A 26113-nucleotide genomic window follows, 5' to 3' on the forward strand; every position below is an offset into this window, starting at 1 on the left:
TCAAACCTGGTAAATAATTTTCAACAAAACTTGCCAGACTGCATTTTATCAGACCTTCCTGAAACACCTTCGATAGCGTCATGACGATAAAGGGCGACCAATGCAGACTGTCTGCCAGATAATCACAGCTGTAAAGACCTTCGGGGTGGGTGGTGGCTGGCGAGTGACGTGGTTACTCTCAGGCCCAGCAGACCCATCATCCTGGGGTCTATGATACATCTTCCTGGGCAGGTCACCCAAATGACTCAGCTACCCCTGGACTGTGCAACTGTTGGGGGAGAAACCCCAGGGTCTCCTCTGGGGGAGGCTTACAGAATACGCCTTGTAACCATCCTGCCCAGTCCGTACCTTTGGTAATAAAGGAGCCCGTCCTGCTCAGCGCTGAGGAGCCGCTGGATGTGGAGTCACAGCGAAGAAGGGGCTCCGACTCATCCACGAAGAAGCCCTTGTTCTTATCCAGCGGGGAAGGCTCCACTGTCAGCAGAGTGGAATTCTCCAGTTTCGTGTTGGGGCTGGGGATGGGGCTCGGGCTAAGGGGGCTGGGACTCATCGGGAGAGCCAGCTTGTCAGTTTCCAGCTGGGGGAGGAAACAAACAAAAGTGTTTTTTATTACATACTTCAAAAATTAAAGAGAAAAAAAATGAAACTGAAACCCCAGGTGTTCTTTTTGTTACATTTGTTTTATATATAAATTCTGCTGTTTTGACAGTCCATAACTTACATTATTGCTAAATACACACACACAGAGACTTTGAAACCCTTCAAAAATATACGTGGAGCTATGTGTAAGCATTAAAAATTAGGAAGCAGGGGCACCTGGGTGGCTCAGTCGCTTAAGGTTCTGCCTTCTGCTCAGGTCATGATCCTGGGGCCCTGGGATCGAGCCCTGCATCAGGCTCCCTGCTCAGCAGGGAGTCTTCTTCCCCCTCTGCTTCTCTCCTCTCCTGCTTGCTTTCTCTCTCTCTCTCAAATAAAATCTTACCAAAAAAAGGAAGTATATGCACCAAGCTGTTACCTCGCAGGAGTGGAACTGGACAAGGGAGTAAAGAAGAAGATCTCCAACTTAAAATATAATTTGATAGATTTGGAAATGGTCTTAGATAATACCTAGCACATTCTCCTCTGTATGGATTGAATTATATCCATCAAAATTCATATGTTGAAGGTCAAAATTCCTGAGCCTCAAAATGTGACTGTACAGAGAGACAGGGCCAACTAAGGAACTTTAAAAAGATGGGATTGGGGGATATTTGGGTCCTATACCAAGATGACTGGTGTCTTTATGAGAAGCCATTAGGACACAGAAACACACAGTGGGATGAGCATGTGAAGACAGAGGATGAAGGCTACCATCTTCTACAAGCCAAGCAGAGAAGCCTGAGGACACCTTTACTTCAAACTGCTAGCCTCCAGAATTGTGACAAACCCAGTCTGTGGTACTTCATCATGGTAGCCCAAGCAAACTAATATACCCTCTCTTTACAACTAAGGAAACTGAGGTCTAGAGAAATGATGTGACTTTCTTAACGACGGGCTCCTGCCCAGTAACGGGCAGAACTAAGGCTAGACCCTAGGCTTCCTGACTCCCACTTCAGAGCAGCTCTCGAGAACACCAGAGGCAAAAGCATCTGGATGGAGCACGTAAGGACCGCCCCCAGGGAGCCAGGGTACAGCTCCAAGGGATTTAATGGAGGCCTTCATGAAGCTCACATTCTGGAGGGGAGCGTCAGAAAGACAATAACAAGTAAGCAAACAAACAAGAAGGTTTCAGATGGAAATGGTAAGCTTCATGAGCATCGGCTGGTATGTGGAAAGTAGATTTTAGGGGGGCAAGAAACAAAATAGAGATTAGGATCTGCTACAGTGACTGGGGGGGAGGTAAAAACCACAGCTTGCACCCAGGTGTAGAATGGGGAAATAATAGGTCATAGCCCCCCATTTTACAGGTGAAACCACTAAGGCCCAGAGAGGGCATATAGCCATGGGAAGAAGGCTAGTGCGCAACTCAAGTCGGCTTGATACCTCCACTACGCTTGTCATTTGCCGCTGGGCTTTCAAACTCTGGCAGGCACTTGTGGCATTGACCTTAATGGACCAAGTCCATTGACCTTAATCTGTTTATTGGCTCTTCTGGCAGGGATGCAAATCCGGGAGCCAGGTGGCCAGATCCCACGGGGCAGGGTTTAGGGAGTGTTGATCACCACTCATTAGAACCCTCATGACTTCACTCACACGTGACAAGCAAAACATTTTCGAGTTCCTCAATCAGGAAGACACTGACCCTCATTTCAAAGTATTAGGTTGAAGGGTTGTAAAAAACACAAAGCCAACACAACCGTCTCTTTTACAACCTGTAAGGCTTGAGAAATTCTTACAACTGACTGCAGATTCCAAAGACCACCGGTTGATGCACGTGTCTACCATTCCAACAGCATCTGTCCTCTATACAACCATCCATACCTTGCTTCTGCCTCCCGTGAAAGTTTAAGACTTGGGTAATGCGTTCCCAGCTGCCCCTTCCAATCCACAAAGTTTTATGTATGTGCTTTTAAAATTTTTTAATTCAATAGGGCCCTGGCATGTGCCCCTCCTCCCTGAAACGCACATGGCCATTCATGCCAATACACATTTTTTATTCACTCAATTAGACAAAGAGCACTTGTCTACACTTTGGTTCTCAGGAACAACATTACATTGGACAACATGGTCCGTCAATATAGTGCACTGTTCTTGCTTAAAGAGAGAAATTCCTGCCCACAAATCACATGCCAACAGACTAAGGAGTCCACCCACCCATTTCCTGAACTTAGTTCAAAACTTTAAATATTTAATTTTTCCCCCACTTTTGCCAAAGGACCCTATCCGTGGAAATTAAGTACATGATTCGCAACGTCATTCAGAAAGACAGACTGTTGCAGAATGCTCTCTTGTAATTAACAATGAGTCGAGTGAATATGAAACTTCCCCTAAGAATGGTTTTAGTGTCACCACAGTGGGGTTAACAACCATAACCAAAGCCCAAGATCATGTGACAATCATCTTTCTAGAAAATCTATTCAGCTACTAAGTATAGGCATCCTCTGCTTTACCCAGGATACACAGCAGCCAGCTGCATTCCAGATTTCTCGAGTTATCTGCAGTTTTTTCTTATAGGAAAAGAAAACCTGGCTCACAGATACTTAAATTCTTTCCTCCCTTGACCTTACTATTTATAATGTCCATCAAAATTGCATTGCAGCACAGCAACTCAAGCATTGTACGACCTCTGATAGCTCTAATCGGAAGTGAAGTCATCAGGACATGTGGAATGAATTAATTCTTTATTGATTCAGAAAGTTCACTGTTGAGTTCACAGCAAATAAAGAATACCTCTAATAAGATTTAGATACTGAAAGACAAATATTCTAAACAAGAAAGCCAGGAAAGGGTCTCATCCTCTTGCAAAAGCTATAAGCATGAACTTATCCAAACATTCACAAAATAGATTACAAGTGACTTAATTTATTCCTTATGCATCTTTGGGCCTTCCAAGTTCTCTACAGGGAAATATTAACTTTCATGATTATAAAAACAATACATGTTATTTTTAAAAGCAGTTACCACTGATAAGTATGTTTTCCCTTTGGTAACTTGAAAATGTTATGGCTGCCGTGGCTCCTATTTACACTGGTAGCCAAGGAACAGGAGAGAGAGTCTGAAGATCACCTACTTGGCTGAGTGCCTCTCTAGACTTTTCTGAAGAGTTCACAGGCCCAAAGGGGCAACACTGCCCCCCAACTTATTGAAGTGAGGTAGATATTAAGCCTTAAGAGAAAGGCCTCTCAGGAAACTTGACCAGTGGGGGCCATCTATCCACCAGATAATCAAAGTCCCTTTGCAAGAACTTAAAAAAGCCAATTCTTTTTGCCTTCCAGCCATGAGCTCATCATGCTCACTTGGAAGCCTCACTGGGGAAATGAGGTAGAGACACAAAGAAAGGGGAGGAGGCAGGGATAATGAGGGGAGAGCTCCCCAGGGAGCCAGACGGGTGGTTCTGTTGTGTGACCTTAAAGAGCACGTGATTTCTTTTGGCCCAACGAGCCCCCAAATGCCCTCCTGAGTACTCTCCATGCAAGTCCACTTAGTCCTTCCAGATACTAGAACCAGGTAATAGGGGAAGAGAGATAAACGGTTCACTTCAACTCCACCTTAAGTTCCTCTGTTGACCTGTTTTCCTTTCTGATTTCCAGAACCACTGAGCACATGGAACCAGCCAAATGGATGAGGTCAACAAGGTACTGATTGAAATTTGGGGGCTTGAACACTCCTGGGCTACGGAGGTTTGTAGCATTGTTTGTGAGAAAGGTGACTGAACTTGTATTTGGGCTACACTGGAATGAGCCATTTCCAGCTGTGTTCCTGCAACCCTGTGTTCCTACAGGTTCCAAAGCCAAGTGCCCACTCTGGTGCTTGGCTAAATTACAGCCTGAAACTGAAGCTCAAAAATAAGTCTTCTCTTTTAATATCAAACCAAAAAGCACTTCCCCGTTGACTGGCCCATACACTGTGGAAGGCTGAAGAGTTTTCTAGTCCTGGGGGATGGTCCCATAATGGGTGGTAAAGGAACATCCTTGTAAACCTTGGTCATGGCAAAAGTGATTTACAAATTAAACGAGGTTCTAAGACTACCTTTCCTCCCTCCTGTGATCTAGCAGCTTTCCTAAGTATACACTTAGGGAAATCTTTTCCAGCATGCATTGGATGTTCTGCATAGCCAACTCCTAAACATCAAAGTCATTAATATCCTGGGATTTCACTGCAAGGGAAGAAAGGAAAAAGACTTCTAACTAGCTGTGTGGTTTTAGAAAAACCCTTCCCTCCTTAGACCGGTTTCCTCATTTCTGAACAAAAAAGATTAGACCAGGTCTTCTCTGTTCAACTTATGTTTCATTTATGGTCAGCCCTGCTATGTCATTTTCCCCGCGCCCAACCCACCCACCCCAACTCTCTCTCTCCTTCCAACTTACCCCCAACTGGTTCACTCAACTAAGGTTTACCACTGAGTTATTTTCAATTACTACCCAATTACAATCTCCCTGTGGTTGCACAATCTGTTTTCATAAAACTAATTAACAACTTTGATGCATCAATGACCCCCTGAAATGAAGCATTAATTACCCAGCCTAGATGCTCCTTGCCAATCTGCTAAAGTGGTTCAACTTAACCCCTTGGCTCCTGGCACTACCCAGTTGGATTCCACAAGGCCCCCTCTCCCCACTCTATAGCCAGATATACCTGATTGACTCAAGAAGAAGCTTCCTTACAAGCCAAAGCTTACCCTTTCCACTGAACTTTCCCTCCAGATCTCACCCAACATGTAAAAAGAAGGGAAAATCCTATGCCATGCTTGTGAAATTTTCCATCACTTTAATAATGGTTTTTAAAAGCCCATGTGCTAAATGCAATGAAAACTAATTGCTATTCCATCTGAGCTGACCCTCTTGTTGCTCAGATCCAGTAGACAACGGAGACTTTAAGAAATAAACCATTACCAGTACTGTGCAAAATGATTTGTCATGAAATATAAGTAATCCATTTGCTGTGAAGGTATCTCTTCTGAGCTTCATCTGACAGATGAGAAAACTGAGCCTCTAAGAGGTTTGCATAACCTGTCCAAGGTCACAAAGTGAGGATTCAAGATTAGGCCTGTCTAGTTTCCAAGCAATCTTCTTTGCTGAGCTTTTATCACTTCTCTGTCTGGACCCACTGGACATTTACAGGAAATGTCAAACCCCCGTAAGCCCAACACAAGCAACCACATGACCACAAGGAGCTGCTCTGGCTTCTGAGGGAAGGGGCAAAAGGCAGGGCCTCCACTCTGGCCCTGAGATAAAGATGAGAGATTCTGCAAATATCAGACACCTCAACTGTGGCCCAGTAACTTGGTTTTATATTTGAAAATATTCCAGATCCCAACAGACCAGCAACTGTTTAAAAAAAAAAAAGAAGACATTCAATTGCCACTGCAGTTTCATCTCAAAGGAATTATAGTCACAAATAAATACATAACTAAAATTATTTAAGGATGATGATAGCATCTCAAGCTTGTTTCCCCTGTTCTCCCATATGGTCATGTAATGGAAATCAAATTAGATTTCATGACCTCCTATAGGTCTAGTAGGTATATAAGAACAGCTCTGATAAAAGCAAGGGCTATCTCCCTTGCCATGGGTCCTAGCTATCTCAATCTATGTAGTTCCCACATTTAGAAAACAGGAATGTAGATAACAAGGAGAGCTTTGTTATCACAATCTGTGTAATTTCAGGATTTCAGACATAAATGAGGGTTCAGATGATGACAGTTACCAACTGTCTCTCAAAAAATTACCTGAATCTATTCAGTTCCTAAGTTCAGATAGTGAATAATACCTGAGATATACAATGATTTCTCCCTTAAAAAAAAAAAAAAAAAAAAAGGAATAAAAAGGAAAAATGGGTAGGAGACAATGACTTTACTCTTCCAGTGTGAATTCTTATTAAATCCAACTCAGGGTAAGAGGTCTTGGCAAGAATAAGCCAAATTTTCAGAGTAAAAAAAATTTTTTTGCAAACAAAAAGTGAAAAAAGAAGGACATGGAAAGATGCTGATTCCTTAGCCCTTAGAAGAAGTGATAGCAGTTTGAAGACATTGGGAGGGAAGTCTTAGAAATGGAAATATGAGCTAGAAATACACATGCATGTATATAGATAAAGCAAAGATGTTAAATGTGAATTAACTGTTAAATCTCGATGGTGTTAAGTTTAGGAGTGTTTACTATGTTTTCAACTTTTCTTTGTTTCATAAGCCTTATTTTTTAGTTTGGAAAATAATTTTACAAAAGGAAAATAATTTTAAAAAATAAATTTTACAAAATTTATTTTACAAAATAAATTTTGTAATTTATTTTACAAAAAAAAATAAATTTTACAAAACCCAAATTTTATTTGGGTTAAGAGCCAAATAACTATAAGATAAAAATTCCCCCAAATTCCTAGGCTTCTGATTCTTTAGTCTGTTGTCTTTCCATCTTTCTTCTCTTGCCCAGCCCCTGCTACAGGAAAGGGAGACAAGGAGGTGCTTCCATGGCATAAGCAGGGAATGGGCTAACATTTAAAACAAAATCGTCAGTTGCCAAGTGGCCATTACTGGCCTTATGTGCTCTAGCTCCCCCCAGGACCCCTGGAGGTCATGGGATGCAAGCAAGAAGAGGAGTGCAGTGCCAAGAAGCCCTGCTCAGCTTCCCTGGGAAGCCCTGTGTCAGACCATGGCCATAGTGGAGCTGAATGGACACTGAGTCTCTGAGAGCTGGAAGCCCCAGCGGAGCCTGCAGAAAGAAGGAACTCACCCTTGGGAGGCTCAGAGGATTAAATTGGCCAAAAAATGGCAAAGCCACTAGGAAATTATTTTAAAAGACACCTCACACACACCCCCTAGATCTATCCAAGCATAGCATAATGAAAGTATTTTGTATCAGTTGCCACCTCACTTAAGGCTATTTTTAAATTTTATCTCAGGTTAGCTGGCCAGAGTGTGTTTCTCCCTTAACTACCCCAAGCCCAAGACAAGGTAGTTGCTAGTCTTAAGTGTATATGTCATCCATCCATTCTGTTCATTCCTAAGAGTTAACTTCAAAACTTACATCCACCCATATTTAAGTGGAGTGGCTAATCGTTGCCCTAAACAAGGGATCTGTTCCTCTCCTGGATGCAGAGGGGGAAAAGCCACAGGAAGCCACAAGTAGTGCTGTCTGAAGCTGCCAGAGCTGGTAAGAACCAGCTGGCTCCGGAGGGAGAAGGAAGGGAGGGTGAGCCCCGCCCAGCTGCTGGCACATGTGTCTGCAAGCTGTCCAGGCTGCTGACATCAACAGTAATCTTGCAGCCCTGAGCTGACTCACTGACTAGCTTTCTTGAAAAAGGATGTGATGATAGAGTAAGTGGGTTCTCTTGGTTCAGAGCTGGAGCTCACTCGCATTCAAACATACTGCTGAGCCTTACAAGTGCTCAGTCCCGTGGACACATGAGGAGATCATGCTGCTGGAAATGACGTGGGCTTCCCTAAATTTCACTCGCTGAGAACCCATTAGGAAGCCTTTCCCACAAAACAGACTTTGAACAATTCTAACCATGAAAAGAAGTTGCATGAATCTTACAAGCCTGCCTTAAGGCGCTGTGGAAGATAGAAAGTAACTTCATAATAGGAAACCTATGACCTTAAGGTAAGAAGGCTCATGCTTATCTCAGTGACTCAAAGTGTTTCTGAACTTGCTCAATTTGATTAAATTAGTATTATTTAATAAGATCATTAGTTGGATGCATGCCATTAGAATCAGAATATACCTGGTATATAATTCCACCAGTACGAAAGGGCTACCGTGAAAAATACTTCTCCCTCAGCTACTCAGTTCCCCTGCCAGTGGTGACTCTTACAATTCCTCGCATTTTCCTCCACAGTCGATACACCAATAAATAGGTAATATGTATTTTCCACCCAATCCCAGCTCTTCTGCACTTATCACATTTTGTTTACTTTCACTTTTTATTTTAACACGATATGGCAGCTGAGCACACCCAATGTTGTGCACTCTGCCTTTTTATCATTTAAAAACAGTTCTCGAGGTTAGCACATAAATGGCTGACTGACTCCTTTCGACAAGTGCAGACTGTTCCACTGTGTGGATGTTCCACAACTTACATGATCTGTTCTCTGTTGAAGGGCATTTATGCTGTTTCTACTCTTTTATTACAAAGGATTCTACGAGGAATACTGGGGCTTGCAATCTTCTACACACATGGCAGAGGTAGGCGGGACGATAGGTAGGACAGATTCCTGGGAGTGCAAGGTTAGTATTCAGCTGCCATATACTTTGGGAGAAAATACCAATTGGCTCTCCAGAAAGGCTGGGCTGAAGTGTACACACATCAGGACAAACACTGGGCTTCTTTTTCTATACCCTCACAACACAAAAATGGTGTCATACCTTTCCCTCCTTACCACCTCAGAGCTTAAAACCGTATCTCAGTATAGGTTCCCGTTTTAATTCTTCCCTATTCTGAACAAGGCTAAAAGACCCACCTTGAAGAATCTTCAGTATTTCCTTTTCTGTGAACTCTCTTGTTCACAGACTGCCCATTTTTCTTTTGGGCCATCAGTCTCTTAATTCATTTGTAAAAGCTCTTCATTTTTTTAAAAGCCTATTAACCCTATCTTGCAAAAGACTTCTTCCAGTCATTATTCTGTCTTTTGATTTTGCCTATGATGGTTTCTGGCTAGTACATGTATTGTTAAGAAGTTGATTCTTTCTTATATGACTTTAGTGTTTTCTATCATTGTCAAAAGAGACTTACCTCCTGTTCTGAGAATAAAAACAAAGAAGAATTTCCCCATGTTTTTTTCTAGTTCTTTTTTTGGTGACAAGTCATTTCAATGGTTGGTCATTCCAACTGTCCCCCGACAAAACCCAATTATGAATAAATCAAAGTTTCTCTGTGGAAAAAAAAAATGTTATGGGAAAATCAGGAGTCACAGAGGACGCTCCCAAAGAATATGAGGAATATGGACTTAAAATGTTGAAATCAACTGATGTATCATAAAACCTGCTGTTGACCATGATGTGATTTCTCATTATCAATTGTATGTTACAGGCACATGAGTTATGACAGATCAAGAGACAATCTCATAAACAAAGGATGGAGAAGCTAGGCCCAAACTGGAAGCTATGAAGCTTTATCCAGATACGAGTTTTGGCCTCAAAAATAAATAAAAATATGATATCCAGTACTGGTAGTCAATGGAGAAAATAAGCTTATTTTCACAAATATTGATTCTGATTTCCTCTCAATGGATTCTTTGAGAAAGCCAGCAAGGGTGTGGATTAAGGGGATGAAGGTATCATCGACTAATAAATTTGGCCTTTTCTGAACATGGAGACACTGTGTTTCAGGAAAAAAAAAAAAGCCCACTTCAAGTTCACAGAATGTCCTCTACATTGTGGCTCACACACCCATCCCTCCTATAAAACTCTCAGCATCTTCAGGGAGGATTCCCTGTTTTGTGTTTTGTTTTGTGTATGTTTGGTATGGATGTGTTTTCATCTAGTATCTCTCCAGTGTCTGGTACAGGGCTCGAAACATATTGGGTGTTCCATCAGTGTTTACTAAATGCGTTGCTTATGTTAATCCCATCTTATCCTTAAAGACAATTTTAAAAAGGAAAAAAAAAGCTTGTGTGAATACATGTTAGGAAATAGAGTGTATCGCTCTCAAGACCCCAAGAATCTGCTTCTAGACAGACTTCTTAGAAACTATACACTCAACCTCAACTACATCATATTTGATCAATTCTATGATGTAAATTTTTTCACATTTTAACACCTCTCAAATAGGGATCTATCTTACAACTATAAATGGTAATGTTTTACTAGCTTCCTTAGTGTTATGTAGAGTGGTGCCTCAAACACTGAACATGGCCTTCAACAGAATACAGAAATATGTCTGAATTCCAATGCTGACCAAAACCTCTCAGGACCGTGAAAGCTTGCTAGGTAATCACAGGTGTCAAGCACCCGGACGGTGTTTAGGACACAGCCCGTACTCAGCAAATGTTGGTTCCCTTTCTTCTTAATGTGCAGAGGGGTACCATTTGCTCTTGAGTCAAAAAAGGAGAACGCAGAATTCAAATTTCAATACAGAAGACAGCAGCAAACATGTACTGAGCCCCTGCTCAATGTCAAGTGCAGGAGGAGGAATTTATCCTCATGATCTCCAGGATCTACGCTCTGTCTCTAATCCTTCCCAGATGCCTACAGGCCAGCTGTGAATTTAAGAAGTCGAAAGTCAAATTGTTGGATCCACCGGCCTCTTCTATTAGTTCTTAGAGATTCAAAGTGCAAACTCCAGCCTTTCGAGTGAGACACTGCACCTTTATTCCTGTACTTTCCATATTGCACAACAGTGGAAGCTTTCTGAAAAGCTTGCAAGTGAGCAAAACACAACAAAGTTCTCAGTAAAACAAGAGTTCTTTGCAGAGTCCAAGGCTTCCTCTGGGGGCAGAACCTCCTTTCCCTGAGATGGGAAAATCTCAGGGAGGAGGACCAAAACCTGGTCTCGAAAGAATCTACAGTCAGGTTTTTTTCTTTAAAAAATGACTTTCACTTGGACAAACACATGTCTGCTCTTGTTTCCTCTGTGTTTTCTGGTGGGTCAGTCCCCCTGCCTCCCACTACAACCTGATAATTTCCTGTGTACCCTTCTGTTCTAACACCTGCTGATCACACTGAATTGTCATTATTTGCCTAAGAGTCCTCATCTCGGGGACTGAGCTACTGAAAGCCCCAGAGATCACCTTCCTTCTTTACATAGTACCAGACACACAGGTGGTGCTCACCAAAGACTGTAGAGATTGTTGACGAACTGAACGAAACCTTGGAATACGGTAATAAGGAGAATGGCCTGAAATGACATCAAACACCTAAAGGCTTAGTCACAGATCTCACTTCTTTGTACTGATGACCACCCTCCACACAAGCACCGCTGAATGGACCTGGGCCTGCCCTGGGGCAGCAATCCCTTTATACAGTCCCCTTCTCACCACACCAGGGGTTCCGCAGAGCCCACAGTCAGGCCCTGCAAAGGAAGTAATTTGACCTCAAATGACCCTCAGCGCTGTGGGCACAGCACAAGATCCAGGCGAGTTCAGCTCACAACTTAGGGCCTGGGGATAATAATCCCCATTTCCTCAGAGATGACCAACTGGCAAATTAAAGACAAAGACAAATTTGAATAGCCAAAAAGTCAGCAGTTAAACGTACAGCTGCTATTTGCCTCAACTCGTCCTCACTGTATTAAATTTCTGAAAATAGCTGGTCTCAGTCAGACCGTAGATAAGGACAGCTGCATCCTGCAGCTGGTAAACAACAGAAAAATCAGCAGCCGTAGTTCCCTCTGTGCTTCTAGAAGCAGCGGTGCTGTCCTTGCCAAAACAGAATGCCCGGTGCTCTGGGCGCTGTCAAGATTCCCCCAGTTGATTTTACAGAGCAAAAGCCATCCAGTCTCCAAACACCGGCTACTCTACTCGGGGGGCAGGGGGAAGACTCAGTCTCTGGAACATAGGTCTCCTGCGTGGTTTCTGGGAGGGTTCAAGAATCTCTAACAAAGGATCATTCCACTACAGAACAGCCCACAACAACCACCTTGGCTCCAGGCCCACTAGTTAAATTATGGTGGAGTTTTACTCTATCTAATCTTATGAAAGGAGGGAAGAAGGGAAAAGATGCCCAACTCCCCTGCCTGATGAGCCCCAATTCTTTTTTAGAGTTAATTAGTTTGTTTATTTATTTATGGGGGTGGGGAGGGGCAGAGGTAGAGAGAATTTCAAGCACATGTGTGGCTCAGTCTCACGACCCTGAGACCTGGACCTGAGCTGAAATCAAGAGTCCAGACGCTTAACCAACTGAGCCACCCAGGCACCCCCAACCAGCACCAATTCTTTACATTTGTGAATCTATGGTCAGAGCAGACAGCTGGAGTAACACTTTATGTTATTTTAAATCACTGTGTTTGTTTTTAAGATTATCATTTTTTAATGTAGATAAAATTCCTTTTTCCATCCCTTATCAAAATGAGACAATGGAGGAATACTGAAATTCAGATCAAAGTTACTGCTGGAGCTAGCCATAAACATCGCTTTACTACCTCGCTTTCTTATATCCCACAGTTAAACAAAACAGTATCTCATTTAATTCAGATAACCACTTGATTTCCCATGTTAAATGGAAATATCTGAATCCAAGAAATCATTTACCCAAGGTTTCCTATAGAGAAAAAAAAAAAACACAAAAACAAGCCCACCCCCTCAAAGCACCCGAAAAAAAGAAAAGAAAAAGGTTGCACTGGTTAAGCTCATTTGAATATATCCAGTCCAAAAAAGAAAAGAAAGTAGAGGGAAAGGGAAGGGGGGAGGTAGGGAGGGAGGAGGGGATGAGAGGTGAGGCAAGAGTAAACCTAGAAATTAAGTTTCTCAATTTTGTTGCCCTTTTTCTGACAGCCAGTGAGAAAGCAGACCATTATCTTCACACATACCATCACCTTTGTTTCTTCCCAATGAAAACATTCCCAGCCCAGGAACATTTGCTCAGGCAATAAGAAATAAATATTTGCCATTAGCTGGAATTTCCAGTTCTTGGGCACTGGACCCAGATGGCAGCCCCAATGTCCCGCCGTGCCCTGTAAGCAGTGTTGCATGGAGGTACCTCCCCACCAGTCAGTAAGGAAGCCCTCGGTGTTCAGGATTTAAAGAGCCCATTATGCGTATGTTTTGGGGCTACTCAGAAGCATTCGTCCACCTCTCTTGCCTCTAGAGTTAGGAAATAATTCCAACTATGAATAAACATTCACCAGGTACTTACTGCGGGGCACACTCAACTAATTCGCACAACAGCTCATAGGACAGGCACTCATCGTGTTGGCAATTCCTCAGGAGCAAACTGAGGCAGAGAGGCCAGGTAACTTACCAGAATGTTTCCCAAGTGATACGTTGCCAGGGCAGGAATTTAACCTGGCACACAACTCCACACTCATGTTCCCACGTGGAGTCATAATGGCCGATTCGCTCTACATCCAGCACTTTCTCTCATCCCACCCTTGTGGATTTATTCCCTTAAACTATGCAAGTAGATATGTTTCTTCCATTCAACCAGCTTCCTTGACAGCAGTGACCCTGTCTTATACTCATCTTTGAGTTGCCCAAAGTGTCTGGTATAATACTATACACCTAATTTGTTATGTAATATGGATATGAGCAGAAAGTCACGCCATCCTCTTTGTGTAGCAGGGGAAGCTTAAATCCAGATATGAAAGCAACGAAAGGAAATAGGTCAAACTCAACTCAATTCTCTTCTCCAGCTATCCTTCAAAAACAAAGGGGAGGGGCACCTGGGTCTATTAGTCATTGAGTGTCTGCCTTCAGATCAGGTCATGATCTCTGGGGTCCTTGGATGGAGTCCTGCATCGGGCTCCCTGCTCAGCAGGGAGCCTGCTTCTCCCTCCCCTTCTCCCTCTGCCCCTCCCCCTACTCATGCTCTCTCTCAGAACTCTCTTTCTGTCAAATAAGTAAATAAAATCTTTAAAAAGGGGGGGGTGGATAACACAATTTATTTATTTAGTTGGCATTTTCCAGACATAGAAAAACAGAATTTATTGCTGGAAACCTGCACTAAACATTCTTGAGGCCAAAGAAAAATGACCTCACGTAGAATTTGAAGCTGTAGAAAGGAATGAAGAATGACAGAAAAGATCAATACACAGGTAAATGCACATGAATCCCAACTGTGTACAATCATAATAATTATGCCTTTTGGGAACTAAGAAATGCGTGATGTTAAAATTCATGACAATAAAAAATGTAATGCAAGAGAAGGATAAATAGAATTAAAGTCTCCTAAGGCCGTTGTGCTGTTTGGATATAGTAAGAAGTACACCCTGAGGAAATGTCTCCCATCATTGAAGTGTGCAAGTTGGGGACGCCTGGGTGGCTCAGTTGGTTAAGTGTGCAAGTTGTCATCTCTGTGGGAACCATTAAAAGTAAAGTAAAACATTTATAACTAACAAGCTGAAAGAGGAGGAAAAGTTGAATAATAAAAAAATACTTGATTAATCCAAAAGATGGATTAATCAAGAAAGAAGAGGGGGAAAAAAAAGAGGGACAGGACAAATTTAAAAAAAAAAAAGAAAAAAATCAGCCAGTAGATCTAAACCCAAATATATGAGGAATTGCATAAGAAATGTAACCACACTCAAATTTTCTAATTAAATGACAAACACTGTCAGACTAGATTTTTTTGAAACCTTAAATATATGCTACTTACAAGTCTTTCTTTAAATAAAGCCTCAGGGGAAAAAAAAAATCAAAGTAAAAGGATGGAAATAAAGAGAGAGCATACAATTTGGAAAGCTGTATTAGGGTTTTAAAATAGCTTTGGCAAAGTCCCAGTAACTTCCAACTATTGCCCCCAGCTTTGCGGCTTCTACCAAATGCTGATGCCCTGGATGGGAAGAACGTGTAAGATTTTGGAAGGCTTCAGAGGCAGACCTCGAAAAATACAACTCATACCTCTGATAAAGAAAGAGTCAGGCAGGTGAATGGATAAGTAAGTAAGTGCAAGAAGCCAATCTGAAAAGGCTACAGGCTGCGTATTCCCACCATATGACATTCTGGAAAAGGCAAAACCATGGAGACAGTAAAAAGATTAGTGGTTGTCAGGGGTGGGGTAGGAGGGAGAGATAAATAGGCAGAGCACAGAGGATTTTTAGGGCAGTCTCAATATTCTGTATGACAGTTTAATGATAGATATATGTCATTATACATTTGTCCAAACCTATAGAATACACAGCTTACTGAGCTCTATGGTATGGACTTGGGGTGATTATTATATGTCAATGTAGGTTAATCCTCGGTTTAAAAAAAAAAAAAAAGCACCATTCTGGTAAGTAATATTGACAGTGGGAGAGGCTATGCATATGTTGGAGAAGAAGGTATATGGGAAATCTCTATACATCCCTCTCAATTTTGTTTTAAACCTAAAACTGTTCTTGAAACTTCATTTTTTAAAAAAAGGACTCAATAGAACACCCAAAAGTGAGTATTCCTATATAATATTTTTAGTACATAAAGAAATTTTTTTAAAAAAAGAAAAAGTCAGACTCTGGATGTGTTCAATTAAAAAATGGCTAATAGGCCACCATGGTTAATGATGGACCAGCTGTTCCTGACAGAGGTAGCTCAAAGGTACCACCAGGCTAATCCTTTGAGTGGAACAGAACATGGGTGCTCTCTAGTTCATGAATAGAAAACAATATTAACCATTTTCAAACATACACACACAGTCATTTTTACACATTAAGTTTCCATTAACTCCTAGGGCCAAGTCTCAAGTCCCCAGCAGTACCACAATACACAAAGAATACAAATCCATCGTAAAGTGGGAAGAATAAGTCTTGATTATGTCCCCCGCATTCTGTGTCTTGTTTGACTGAACTAATCTCAGAGATAACCTGCAGACAATTACATACTGTGCAACTAATAAGAGCTGGAAACCAGAAATCCATGCTCATTGGCTATTCCAGTTAGAGTCAAGAGCTGGATCCACAGTGTTGCTAGACAAGGATGGGCATTATTAAAACACGGACTGAGAAACTTCATATTGGCTTCTTAGCCTTCATCATCACACACAGGCTACACTAGGACCACAGAGAAAGCTGTAGGATGCATTGATGCCACTCTCCCTTGAAAAATAAATAACAAAATAGATATTAGAATCTTGTTGGATATAGATGAGATAAGAGGAAAGAACTGAAGGGTGCAAGAGTTTGGCCCTTGGGGACTATGTATTTTGTTTTGCTTCTCCTTCACCGACTCCATGATTTTTGTTATGAATCAGTCTCTCTCTCTTTTTTTTTTTTAAGATTTTTTTTATCTGACTGAGAGAGATCATAAGTAGGCAGAGAGGCAGGCAGAGAGAGAGGGGAAAACAGGCACCCCACTGAGCAGAGAGCCTGATGCAGGGCTCGATCCCAGGACCCTGAGATCATGACCTGAGCTGAAGGCAGAGGCTTAACCCACTGAGCCACCCAGGCGCCCCTGAATCAGTCTCTTGATCAGTCTCCTCTGCAGAGACTTTGGGCCCACCTTTCCCAGCACCTATAACACTGCCTGGAATAAAGCAGGTGCTCAGTAGACATTCACGGACCACAACAGAATCATCAGTCCAGTCATGTGCTACAGTCAATACTCTGCCATCATCACCATCCCCTCCAAACAAGAAGTAGCCCCGAAGACGAGAACCAGACTCTAAATACTGAGTGTACAACCGAAAAATGAGACAGACTTGCAGAAGTAAAGAAGTAAAAAAGTAAAAAAGTAAAAAAGTAAAAAAGAAGTAAATCTTAGCAATTTTGGGGAGTGGGGGACAAAATCTGACCCAACATCACAAACCTCAGTTAATCCTAACAAGGAAGAATGGATTGGCACACAAACCGCTGTCTGCTCTCCCGAAACCGCAATGACGAGGGCCTCGCTCTCTCAATTTAGCACAAACAAAGCCCTACCTATCCTTTCTCGGGTGCCCCTTCAGCTCAGTCATCTGAAGAAATACTTTAAATCACAAAAGTAATGTGTTTTCATCGCAGAAAATAATAAAAAAGAAAAATCCCTTCTAATCGTACCACCTGGATTTAGTACTAGAACATGAACATTTATGCTTTTTCCTTTCCCCATGCTTTTGTTTTCCCATGGTTAGATTTATACTGAGAAACCGCCTTTTCCCTTAAAAATTAATTATGATCATCTTCCCACTTTATTTTTTTAATCTTTTTTTTAAAGATTTTATTTATTTATTTGACAGAGATCTCAAGTAGGCGGAGAGGCAGGCAGAGAGAGAGGAGGAAGCAGGCTCCCCACTGAGCAGAGAGCCCGATGCGGGGCTCGATCCCAGGACCCTGGGATCATGACCTGAGCCAAAGGCAGAGGCTTTAACCCACTGAGCCACCCACCCAGGCGCCCCTCATCTTTCCACTTTATCAAGTATTCCATGTTAACGAAATCCTAACACGGCATCAACCACATTCTCCCTTTCTTGTAAGTATTGTCGAAAAGACGGTATGACTTATTCTCCAGGATCTCCATCATCTCCATCCTTCTTCAGGTCTGCTGCTCATCCTACCAGCTCCTTCCTTAAAAGTCAGCATTCCAAGGAAGCCCGTTCACGTTTGAGCCATATTCTGATACCGTCCTCAGGAAGTCACAAAACACCGGTGTGCGCCTTTGCATGTTTACCACCCATCTATTCATAAATATTTTTTTTCTGAAATTTCATATCTCAAAGAAGTTAAAAATAGGCCAGGAGTTCAAAGACTACTTTCGGCGTCAATTAGCCCCTATAAATTTTATCCAGTCACTTAAATTAAAGATCCTCCTGATGAATGTTTACTCCCATAATGAAGAAAGACTACAATGTTGGTATAAAAAAATAGAAGCACTTGGACATCTCAAGTATATAAAATTGAGTCCCTTGATATACAAAATTTGGTACATAATGGTGGTGAAGTAGAGTTGATGGGGGAACATCTCTCTCCAGCTCTTGAGGTAATGAATTTAGACCCCTGAAAAATAACAGCGACAGAATGGCCTTTTAAATTTTAAGTGGGGTTTTATCAGGTCTCGGTGGCAACATTTCCTTTACTTTGGGAATTTATTTGGAAACTTTAATTGAAGTTTGTGAGACCTAGAAGTCCATACGCAAACTTGTACTTAAATGGATGGCCTTTCTAGGAACTCATAAAGTTCCTAGATGATTGTAATGGACAACCACTGAGAACCACAGCCCTCGAAGAGAAATGTGTGTGAACCAAAAGACCTGATACCTGTATTTTTCCTTATTATGTATCAAGGAGTGAAAGGTTAGTTGGAAAGACCAACAACCCAGGTACAATACCTGGGCCGTATCTTCCATCAGTCCCCGAATCTTCTCCACCACGTCGTTACGCCGGTGCTGGCGTAGGGCGCTGATGAGCTGGGCAAGGCTGGCCTCAGGCCCCCGGATGGTCCAGTGCTGCAGGGCGGCATAGGCCCGCTCATGGTCAGCTGTGTACCCGTTGGAGAAAGCAGCCACTTCTCTCTCACTGGCATTGCACAGAAACTGGTAGATGTCCTTCCACTGGCTTCCGACCTGGGCTGCGACGAGTTTCAGGATGTCAATCCCTAAACCAGAAAGAAAATAAAATTCAAGACAAATCCAGGCACAGGAGGGAAGGTCTTTATATATATAGCTATTCTGTTCTAATAGACTCAAAAAGGAAGCACGTTCTCCCATTGTTATTGGTCAAAGGAACGGACTATCTTCTCTGAGCACTCAGCATCCGAAGCCCCTCCTGGGGACTAACTGGGTTCCCTCCTGCAAAGTTCACTTCCTGAATGCAGAGTGAGAAGAAGGACCAATCCTGGAAAGACAATATACAGCCCCCGAAAAAGCTGTTTGGAAAGCCAAACCCAAACAAAATCATCAGTGATTCCTTTGTCACTGCTAAAAACAAGAGTAACTCAATAGAGGCCCCCAGACCAAAAAAGTGGTGACTTCATGAAATTAAGGAAAAAGGAAACCACAAATTAAAACTGACATGGAGTTGATCCAACATTGTCTAGTTACGTAAAGGGTCTTCAGATTCTAGCAATAATGTCCTTTATGTCAACCGACAGTAACCAGCCATTCCAGCCCCAGGGAGGCACTCCTGCAGGACTTCTGGCTCCTGGTGCTCCAATCCTATGCTCAACAAGCAACTTTCTGATCTATTATTCAGTCTCGTAAGCGGACCTGTACAGTTATAATGGAGACAATAACCCAAATGACAGTACAGTAACAATCATGAGAGTCTCCTGGGTTTTATGTTAAGGCACTGGCTCTTGGAACATCTTTATAAAGCATTAAAGTTCCAAGTGCACAGATAAGACACAACACTTAGAAAACTAGTGATTTGCCCAATATCACAAAGGGAGCTGGGTGGGAATGCAACCCAACCCACTGGGCAGTGTACTGTCATTCTGCCATCGAGAGCTGATTTTCTAGATATTTTCACAACAACTGATGGGAGCACTTGTAACTGTCACTTGTAAACTAGGTCAGTGTGGGTCTGCAAAACTCAGATCTGAGGAGTGCAGTGTGCAATGTCAAATCCAATCCCGAAGCTGCAAGCTCAAGAGGAACCCTTGGCACCGACCCTCTGTGAGGTACAGCTTTCCCTGAGCGGCACGCTGTGGTGTCCTCCTCTTCACAGCACCTTCTCTGGGCATTGGACACTGGCTTTGCCCAAACTGATACATGCGGTCATAGAGAACCTCACGGCATGGGATCTGGCAGTTTACCACATGACGGGGTGGGGGGCATGGTGAGTCCTCTCAGCCAATACCACGTCTTTGAATGAAGCCATACCCACATGCCCAGATACCACAGTTATGATAGTTAACAATGTCTTTAAAACACTAACAATTTAAAAAAAAAAAAAAGAGTCAAGTTTCCAAGTGAAGTGGGGGGGCGGGTAGAAAAGAGAATAAAGAAAAGCTTCCTATTATAGAGAACTAAATTTTTCAATTAACTAGAGGAAAACCAGGGGAGAACAATCTTATTTTTTGCTCCCATCAGTTGGTGAAAATATCTAGAAAATCAGCTCTCGATTTTTGCCTAAGAAAAGAGCAATGCTAATTTCAGAAGTTTCTTTGGAAATGGAGGACCTGGTGTTTCCTCAACATAAATCCTCACTCTGGGGGCGCCTGGGTGGCTCAGTGGTTGAGCCGCTGCCTTCGGCTCAGGTCATGATCTCAGGGTCCTGGGATCGAGCCCCGCATCGGGCTCTCTGCTCAGCGGGGAGCCTGCTTCCTCCTCTCTCTCTGCCTGCCTCTCTGCCTGCTTGTGATCTCTCTCTGTCAAATAAATAAATAAAATCTTTAAAAAAAAAAAAAATCCTCACTCTGCGATGCCAACCTGTAAAGGTGGATGACCTCCAAGAGTGTATATACATCCTAAATCAACCACCCACAAATGTCTTTCGAAAACTAAGTTCCTAGGAGAAGGCTGCCTCCTTGTCAACTCTAAGAGTAGAATGCTCTAAGAGTAGAGGGAAGCACTGGTACACTTTTCACATGATTTTCTCTGGCAGTGTTAAATACACTTGAACTAGCTGCTTTTCAATTTTCAGGGCAATGTTTGGCCAGATACAGAGCTTTTGATTTCAAGTAACAGGCTCCTCTTAAAAATAAATAAATAAATAAATAAATATGCCATGTCCTACTTGAAACCCTGCAGGTAATGTTAAGGAGCAAACTAGCAATTTGTGACTGATGTGGTAGGTTCTTCCAAATACCAAAAGGCATGTTAGTCCCTGAATCTTAATTTGGGTTAACTTGGCGAAGGCCCACAGTGCCTTACATGAAAACATGACTGCATTTTCTTGTACATGGGACCTTTGCTTAAATCTTCATAATGCCAGTGACAGTGTGGCTTTGGGCAGACCACTAACTGTCATGTCCATTTCCTCATTTGTGCAATGGACATACTCAGTACAGTCCCTGGGGATGAGCTGATTAACATTTTCTATAGACTTGATTTATTTTTAGAAGTACCCCATCATTATAAATGTTCCATATACTGAACACTAAAACTTAAGACTAAATGCATTTCTGAGGCAAATACCCAGCCTTTATAGAGTAATTACAGAGTTTAAAAGGCTCAAACATAACAACAGTTCCCTCTTCCAAAACCCAGTATTTATACTTTCTTTTCAGCCACAAAATAAAGAAAAAAGAGGAAAAAAGAAAAACACGAAGAATGGATACAATGAGATCTTCCATCAACCAACACTGACTGGAAGCTAAATTTAAGGCCCACAAATCAGGTCTCATCTTATTTTTTTACTATGAAAACACGGAGTCAATGTGCAGAAACTGCCCCCGGGGCTGGCAGTGTTGTTCTCCACACCCCCTCTCATGGCACAATTGATAAATACAAAGATGGCAGAGAGAACGGCTAGAGACATCAGCCTTCCGGCGTGGCTCAGGGTTCCAACAACGCAGCAGGGGAGGCGCCCCTGAGTGTGCAATTCCTTGTCCCCACCCATCAAAGGGGAATGAAAAGCTTGCAAGGTATTTTTTTTTAAAAAGATTTTATTTATTCATTTGACAGAGAGAGATCACAAGTAAGCAGAGAGGCAGGCAGAGAGAGAGGAAGGGAAGCAGGCTCCAGGCTGAGCAGAGAGCCCGTTGCGGGGCTCGATCCCAGGATCCTGAGATCATGACCTGAGCCGAAGGCAGCGGCTTAACCCACTGAGCCACCCAGGCGCCCCCAAGGTATTTCAAGAATATTTGCTGAGCAGTCACTGCAGGTTACTGGGTTTGCTGGACTGATAACCTTTACAAAATTCTAATACAGAAATAATTTATCCCCAAGAAAATCAAGTAATGCCAATGAAACAAAATTTGTTGGGCTCTGAAAGTGTTCTTTGTTCAGAAAAAAAGTTTTAGGCAAAACTAAAGAATACAACTACAGAGAAAAGCAGGAAGACAATTAAACCAAATTAAGATAGTAACCTGGGGGCTGGGGGTGGGAGGCGGAGGTTACTGGGTAAAGAAAAAGAAGGGACTTCAAAGGGGGTCACAAGGTTCTATTTGCTAAACTGGATGCTGGGGAAATGGGTCTTCCTTATATCTTATTACTTTGTGATTGGTTCAAGGTCAGCTAGCTAGTTAATGGTACCTCTGTTGGCAGTACATGTAGTGTAGTGAGGAGCTTTATTACGCTGGAATTATAAACGCACTTGGGGTTGGATATGGTGTGTATGCTTCCTCCTGGCCTGTTATTACTGACCAAGCAGATGTTGGGAAAGTTTTCTCTGGGGCTAAAGAGTTTATTTATTTTATTTAAAATTACAGCATGGTACCCTTAGGGGGGAAAAAGAGAGACAGGTCAAACTTTTTCTGTAAAGGGCAACAGTAAACGTATTAGGTTTTGAGTACAGGGAGGTCTCTTGCAATTCCTCCTGCAATATGAGATGGTTCACCAAGATGATAGTTCACCAACCCCTGAAACTTGCAACTCGAAGGGACCATCGCTAAATTATCAAATGGCATAAAGATTTAAAAAAGCATTGTGTTAAAAACAAAACAAAACAAAACAAAACCCTTACACACACACACACGATAATGCAAGCTCTCGCCCCAATTATGACTGTGACATGGGGGTGAGGGAAATGGAGACCAACTCTCTGACTGCCAGAGTGTCCCCATCACCTGCCCCAGCAGAGTTCCAAGTTTTCATCCAGACTATAGACAGATGTGTTGAATCCATCTGACTCCTTTAGCTGAAAATGAAGCCAAATATCTTTTTTCTTCGGTTAAAAAAACACATCCCTCACCCCACCGAAATGCAGACAGGGGTGTGTAGCTTAACTTTGCTTTTCCTGTGATGTCAGGTCCTAGAGCTCCGAGAAGGAGTCAAGCAAGCCCTCGTTCACGAGACGCTATTCTCACCAGGAGCTGCATGCAAGAAGGTGGCCCTGGCCCCAGGATTGAGCTTTCGAATTGTAAGGTGCTGGTCGTGGAAAGATCATGAACTTGGCCATCACAAATACGGTTTCAAATACCATGACCTGTTAGTCATGATCTCTAAAGTTTCGGCATCCACATCGATAAAAGAACACCACCACCTGCCATCGCATAGGGTAGGAAAGGTGATTTATGGGATCACTTAGTAAAACCGGTAAGCCAAGAGCCTGAGTACACACCGCTTTCACTTCCTCCATCCCCTCCATCTCTGCACAGACAAGTCGTCGGGGCGATGGACCTAAAAGGTGGCGGGAGTTTTGCAGAGACTTGGGTTTTAGCTCCAGGACTGTACGTATGGAATGATGAAGGCAAAAGCCACAATCCTGGCTTCCTGTGCTTTCTGGAACCTCACCAGTACATGTCAAAAGTACCACCACACAGAAGGGCTCCATTCAGAGAAAGGCAAAAGTCCAAGAAAAAGACATGCAGGGTGTCCCATCAGTACTCGCTGCTGACACTGCCCAGACCCCTATCAGGGAACATAAGAACAGAGGCATGAAGTCATCGACCAGGCTATTGTGGATGAAACGGCATTTTTCTTGTGCATTCTAAAATCCTGAATTAGATAGCATGTGGGTAACAACATTAACTTGAGTCTCTTTTTTTTAAGCTCCAGTATGAAAAAAAAAAAAAAAAAAAAAGAGTTCCATATCTTTTCATAAAAACCTGAATTGACCTTTATCAGCAGAGAGGGTATTAAAGCTCTTTCCTTTTAGAGATAAATATCCAAAATGAGTGCCTTCCTTAAGAATCCACATTAAAGCCTCACTGGATGAGGGACGAAGGCCAGGGATGACGGAGCCAGAGGAAACAAAGGCCGTCTGTAACACACAGCACAGCACCCAGTCCACACTCCACACCCAGCTTCACACAGAACGAGTGCATGGGAGAGTGAGGAGGTTTATAAACTCTGTGATGGTCCCAAATTCTCGTTATTTAAAAGACTCGAACATTCCCATGGCATCTCCTATACTTGAAATGTAACATTGGTTCTCATTATTCTTCTAGAAAGAGAGAGGGGCAAATAATGAGAAAATTCCCATTGAGGCAATTAATACACAACCTCCTCCCAGGACAGATGACTCCACAGTTACCCCCATGCTGGTTTCTGTACACACAGCAGTCTCCTGTGAGGTCGACAAACAACAGGAGACAATGATCTCAAGATTCTCACCCCTCTATCATCTCCCTAATTCCTGCCCCTCAGACATTGCTGTTAATCAGTACACGCTGGGGCCTCAGGCTTATAAGCTGCAGGTACAGGGCAGCGCATTAAAAGTACATACACAGCAACAAATGTCAGGTTTGAAATCTGAATACAATTGATATTCTTCCTAGAATTGATATTCTTCCCAATACAATGGCAATGTCCTCATTGACGACTTTTTGACCACCCTCTGCCCAATCCCCATGTTGACTTTGACTACCATTATCTCCAGCACCTAGCACATACTAGGAATAGGATGGACGGATGGATGGATGGATGGATGGATGGATGAATCCCTTTTTTGTTAGCTTCCCCTCTTTCCTGATCCCCTACACCACCTTTTATCATCTCATTAATCTCTATAACTGCAGCCATTGAGAAGCTGGGGGTGCCACAGGCTAATACTCCCTTGTCGTGAAGCCATGCCAGATCTCATGTGGTCCCTGATGGGTGGAAGCTGGGCTTCCTGGCACAGGAACCAGTTCTTATGCAAGAGTCTCTCCCTCTGGCGGTGCCCTCTCCCCCATCAGGGTGGCCCACCACATCCATGTCAGGCGCCAGAGGAAAAGTCTCCCAGATTCTGCCCCTGCAGAGAGGAGCTGTCTAGACCAAGATCTGTCTGGCCATATTACACAATAAGTGCTTCTAAGAGCAACAAACCCGAAACATGCGCATGTATTTTGTAATAACTAGTATATCATAAGATGATTTAAAAATGGGCTATCAACAGGGATCACTCCCAATGCATCACACAGGAAACTGCTTTATCAGTGCTTGGGAGCTCAGAATGCCCCAAGTTAAAAATAGTCTTTGCCTCGTTGAAGTACAAATGTTAGAGGAACTGCTTAGACTTCATTTTAACCCAAAAGGTGACTTCTGAAGCTGAATTAATCACTATCTTATTGAAGATTCAATGGGCAATCATCATAAGCTCAGATGAAGCCCAGCAGCTACTAAAACCACAGTGCAAAGGTCTCATAAAGCTAATGATGGACTGTTTACCGATGACAAGTTCTATCAAAACAATGTACAATTTTCCAGATGGAAAAAACAGATATCACTGAGGCCGTGAGGAAAACCAATAACCTTTTATTTCATCCCATGGAAGAAAACAAAAAGAACAAGGTCAAAAATGGCTCCTATCTCCTGGTCTTAGCCTATGTCTGAAGCTGTTCATTTATTTATCTAACAAAAATGTACAGAGCAGTGACCACACCGACACTATTCTAGGCTCTGGGGGCATGGCGGGACATACAACAAAACCAAAGCCTTTCCTTGTCCTGGGGGACACGGGAAGTAATAAAATACTCAGTGATAGATAGTGAGGCATGCTAAAGGGAAAAACAGATCAGAGACCAGGGATGGGAGGTCAGGACTGACATTTCAGAATTGGGGCCTCCTCCCTCAGAGCTAAAAGAAGGCCTCGCTGAAGTAACATTTAAATTCAAAAACATTTAAATCATGCTGAAGTAAGACAGCATGTCACGCAGGAATGTGAGACAATGGACTCCTAGGCAGAGGGAACAGCGGGTCTGGGGAAGGAAGGGCGTTGGCATACACAAGGAGGAGTAGGGAGGCTGGTGTGGCGGAAGCCAGTGGGCAAGGGGGAGGGTGACGGGGTCACAGGCTGAGAGACAAATGGGAGTATGGATTGTTCTGGGTCTTCAGGCTGCTACTCCGGGTGCAACAAAAAGTCACTGGAGACTTTTAAACAAAGTCTCAATGTCTCAGTTTTGAAGGACATCATT

The 26113-nt window shown here is 42.8% G+C and overlaps 1 protein-coding gene across 1 annotated transcript in view; it reads right to left on the reverse strand.

Moving 5' to 3' along the window:
* The window catches only part of TNFRSF21 (TNF receptor superfamily member 21), a 64606-nt gene that overhangs the window by 2404 nt on the left and 36089 nt on the right, over positions 1-26113 (reverse strand). The window contains exons 4-5 of the mRNA XM_044252406.1: positions 18504-18769; positions 349-577 (exon numbers count right to left, since the gene is read on the reverse strand). Of these exons, the coding sequence (XP_044108341.1) occupies positions 349-577; positions 18504-18769 (495 nt within the window). The remainder of the gene's footprint in view (positions 1-348; positions 578-18503; positions 18770-26113) is intronic.

The sequence above is a fragment of the Neovison vison genome, chromosome 1, assembly GCF_020171115.1.
Source record: "Neovison vison isolate M4711 chromosome 1, ASM_NN_V1, whole genome shotgun sequence".
In the NCBI taxonomy this organism is placed as follows: domain Eukaryota; kingdom Metazoa; phylum Chordata; class Mammalia; order Carnivora; family Mustelidae; genus Neogale; species Neogale vison.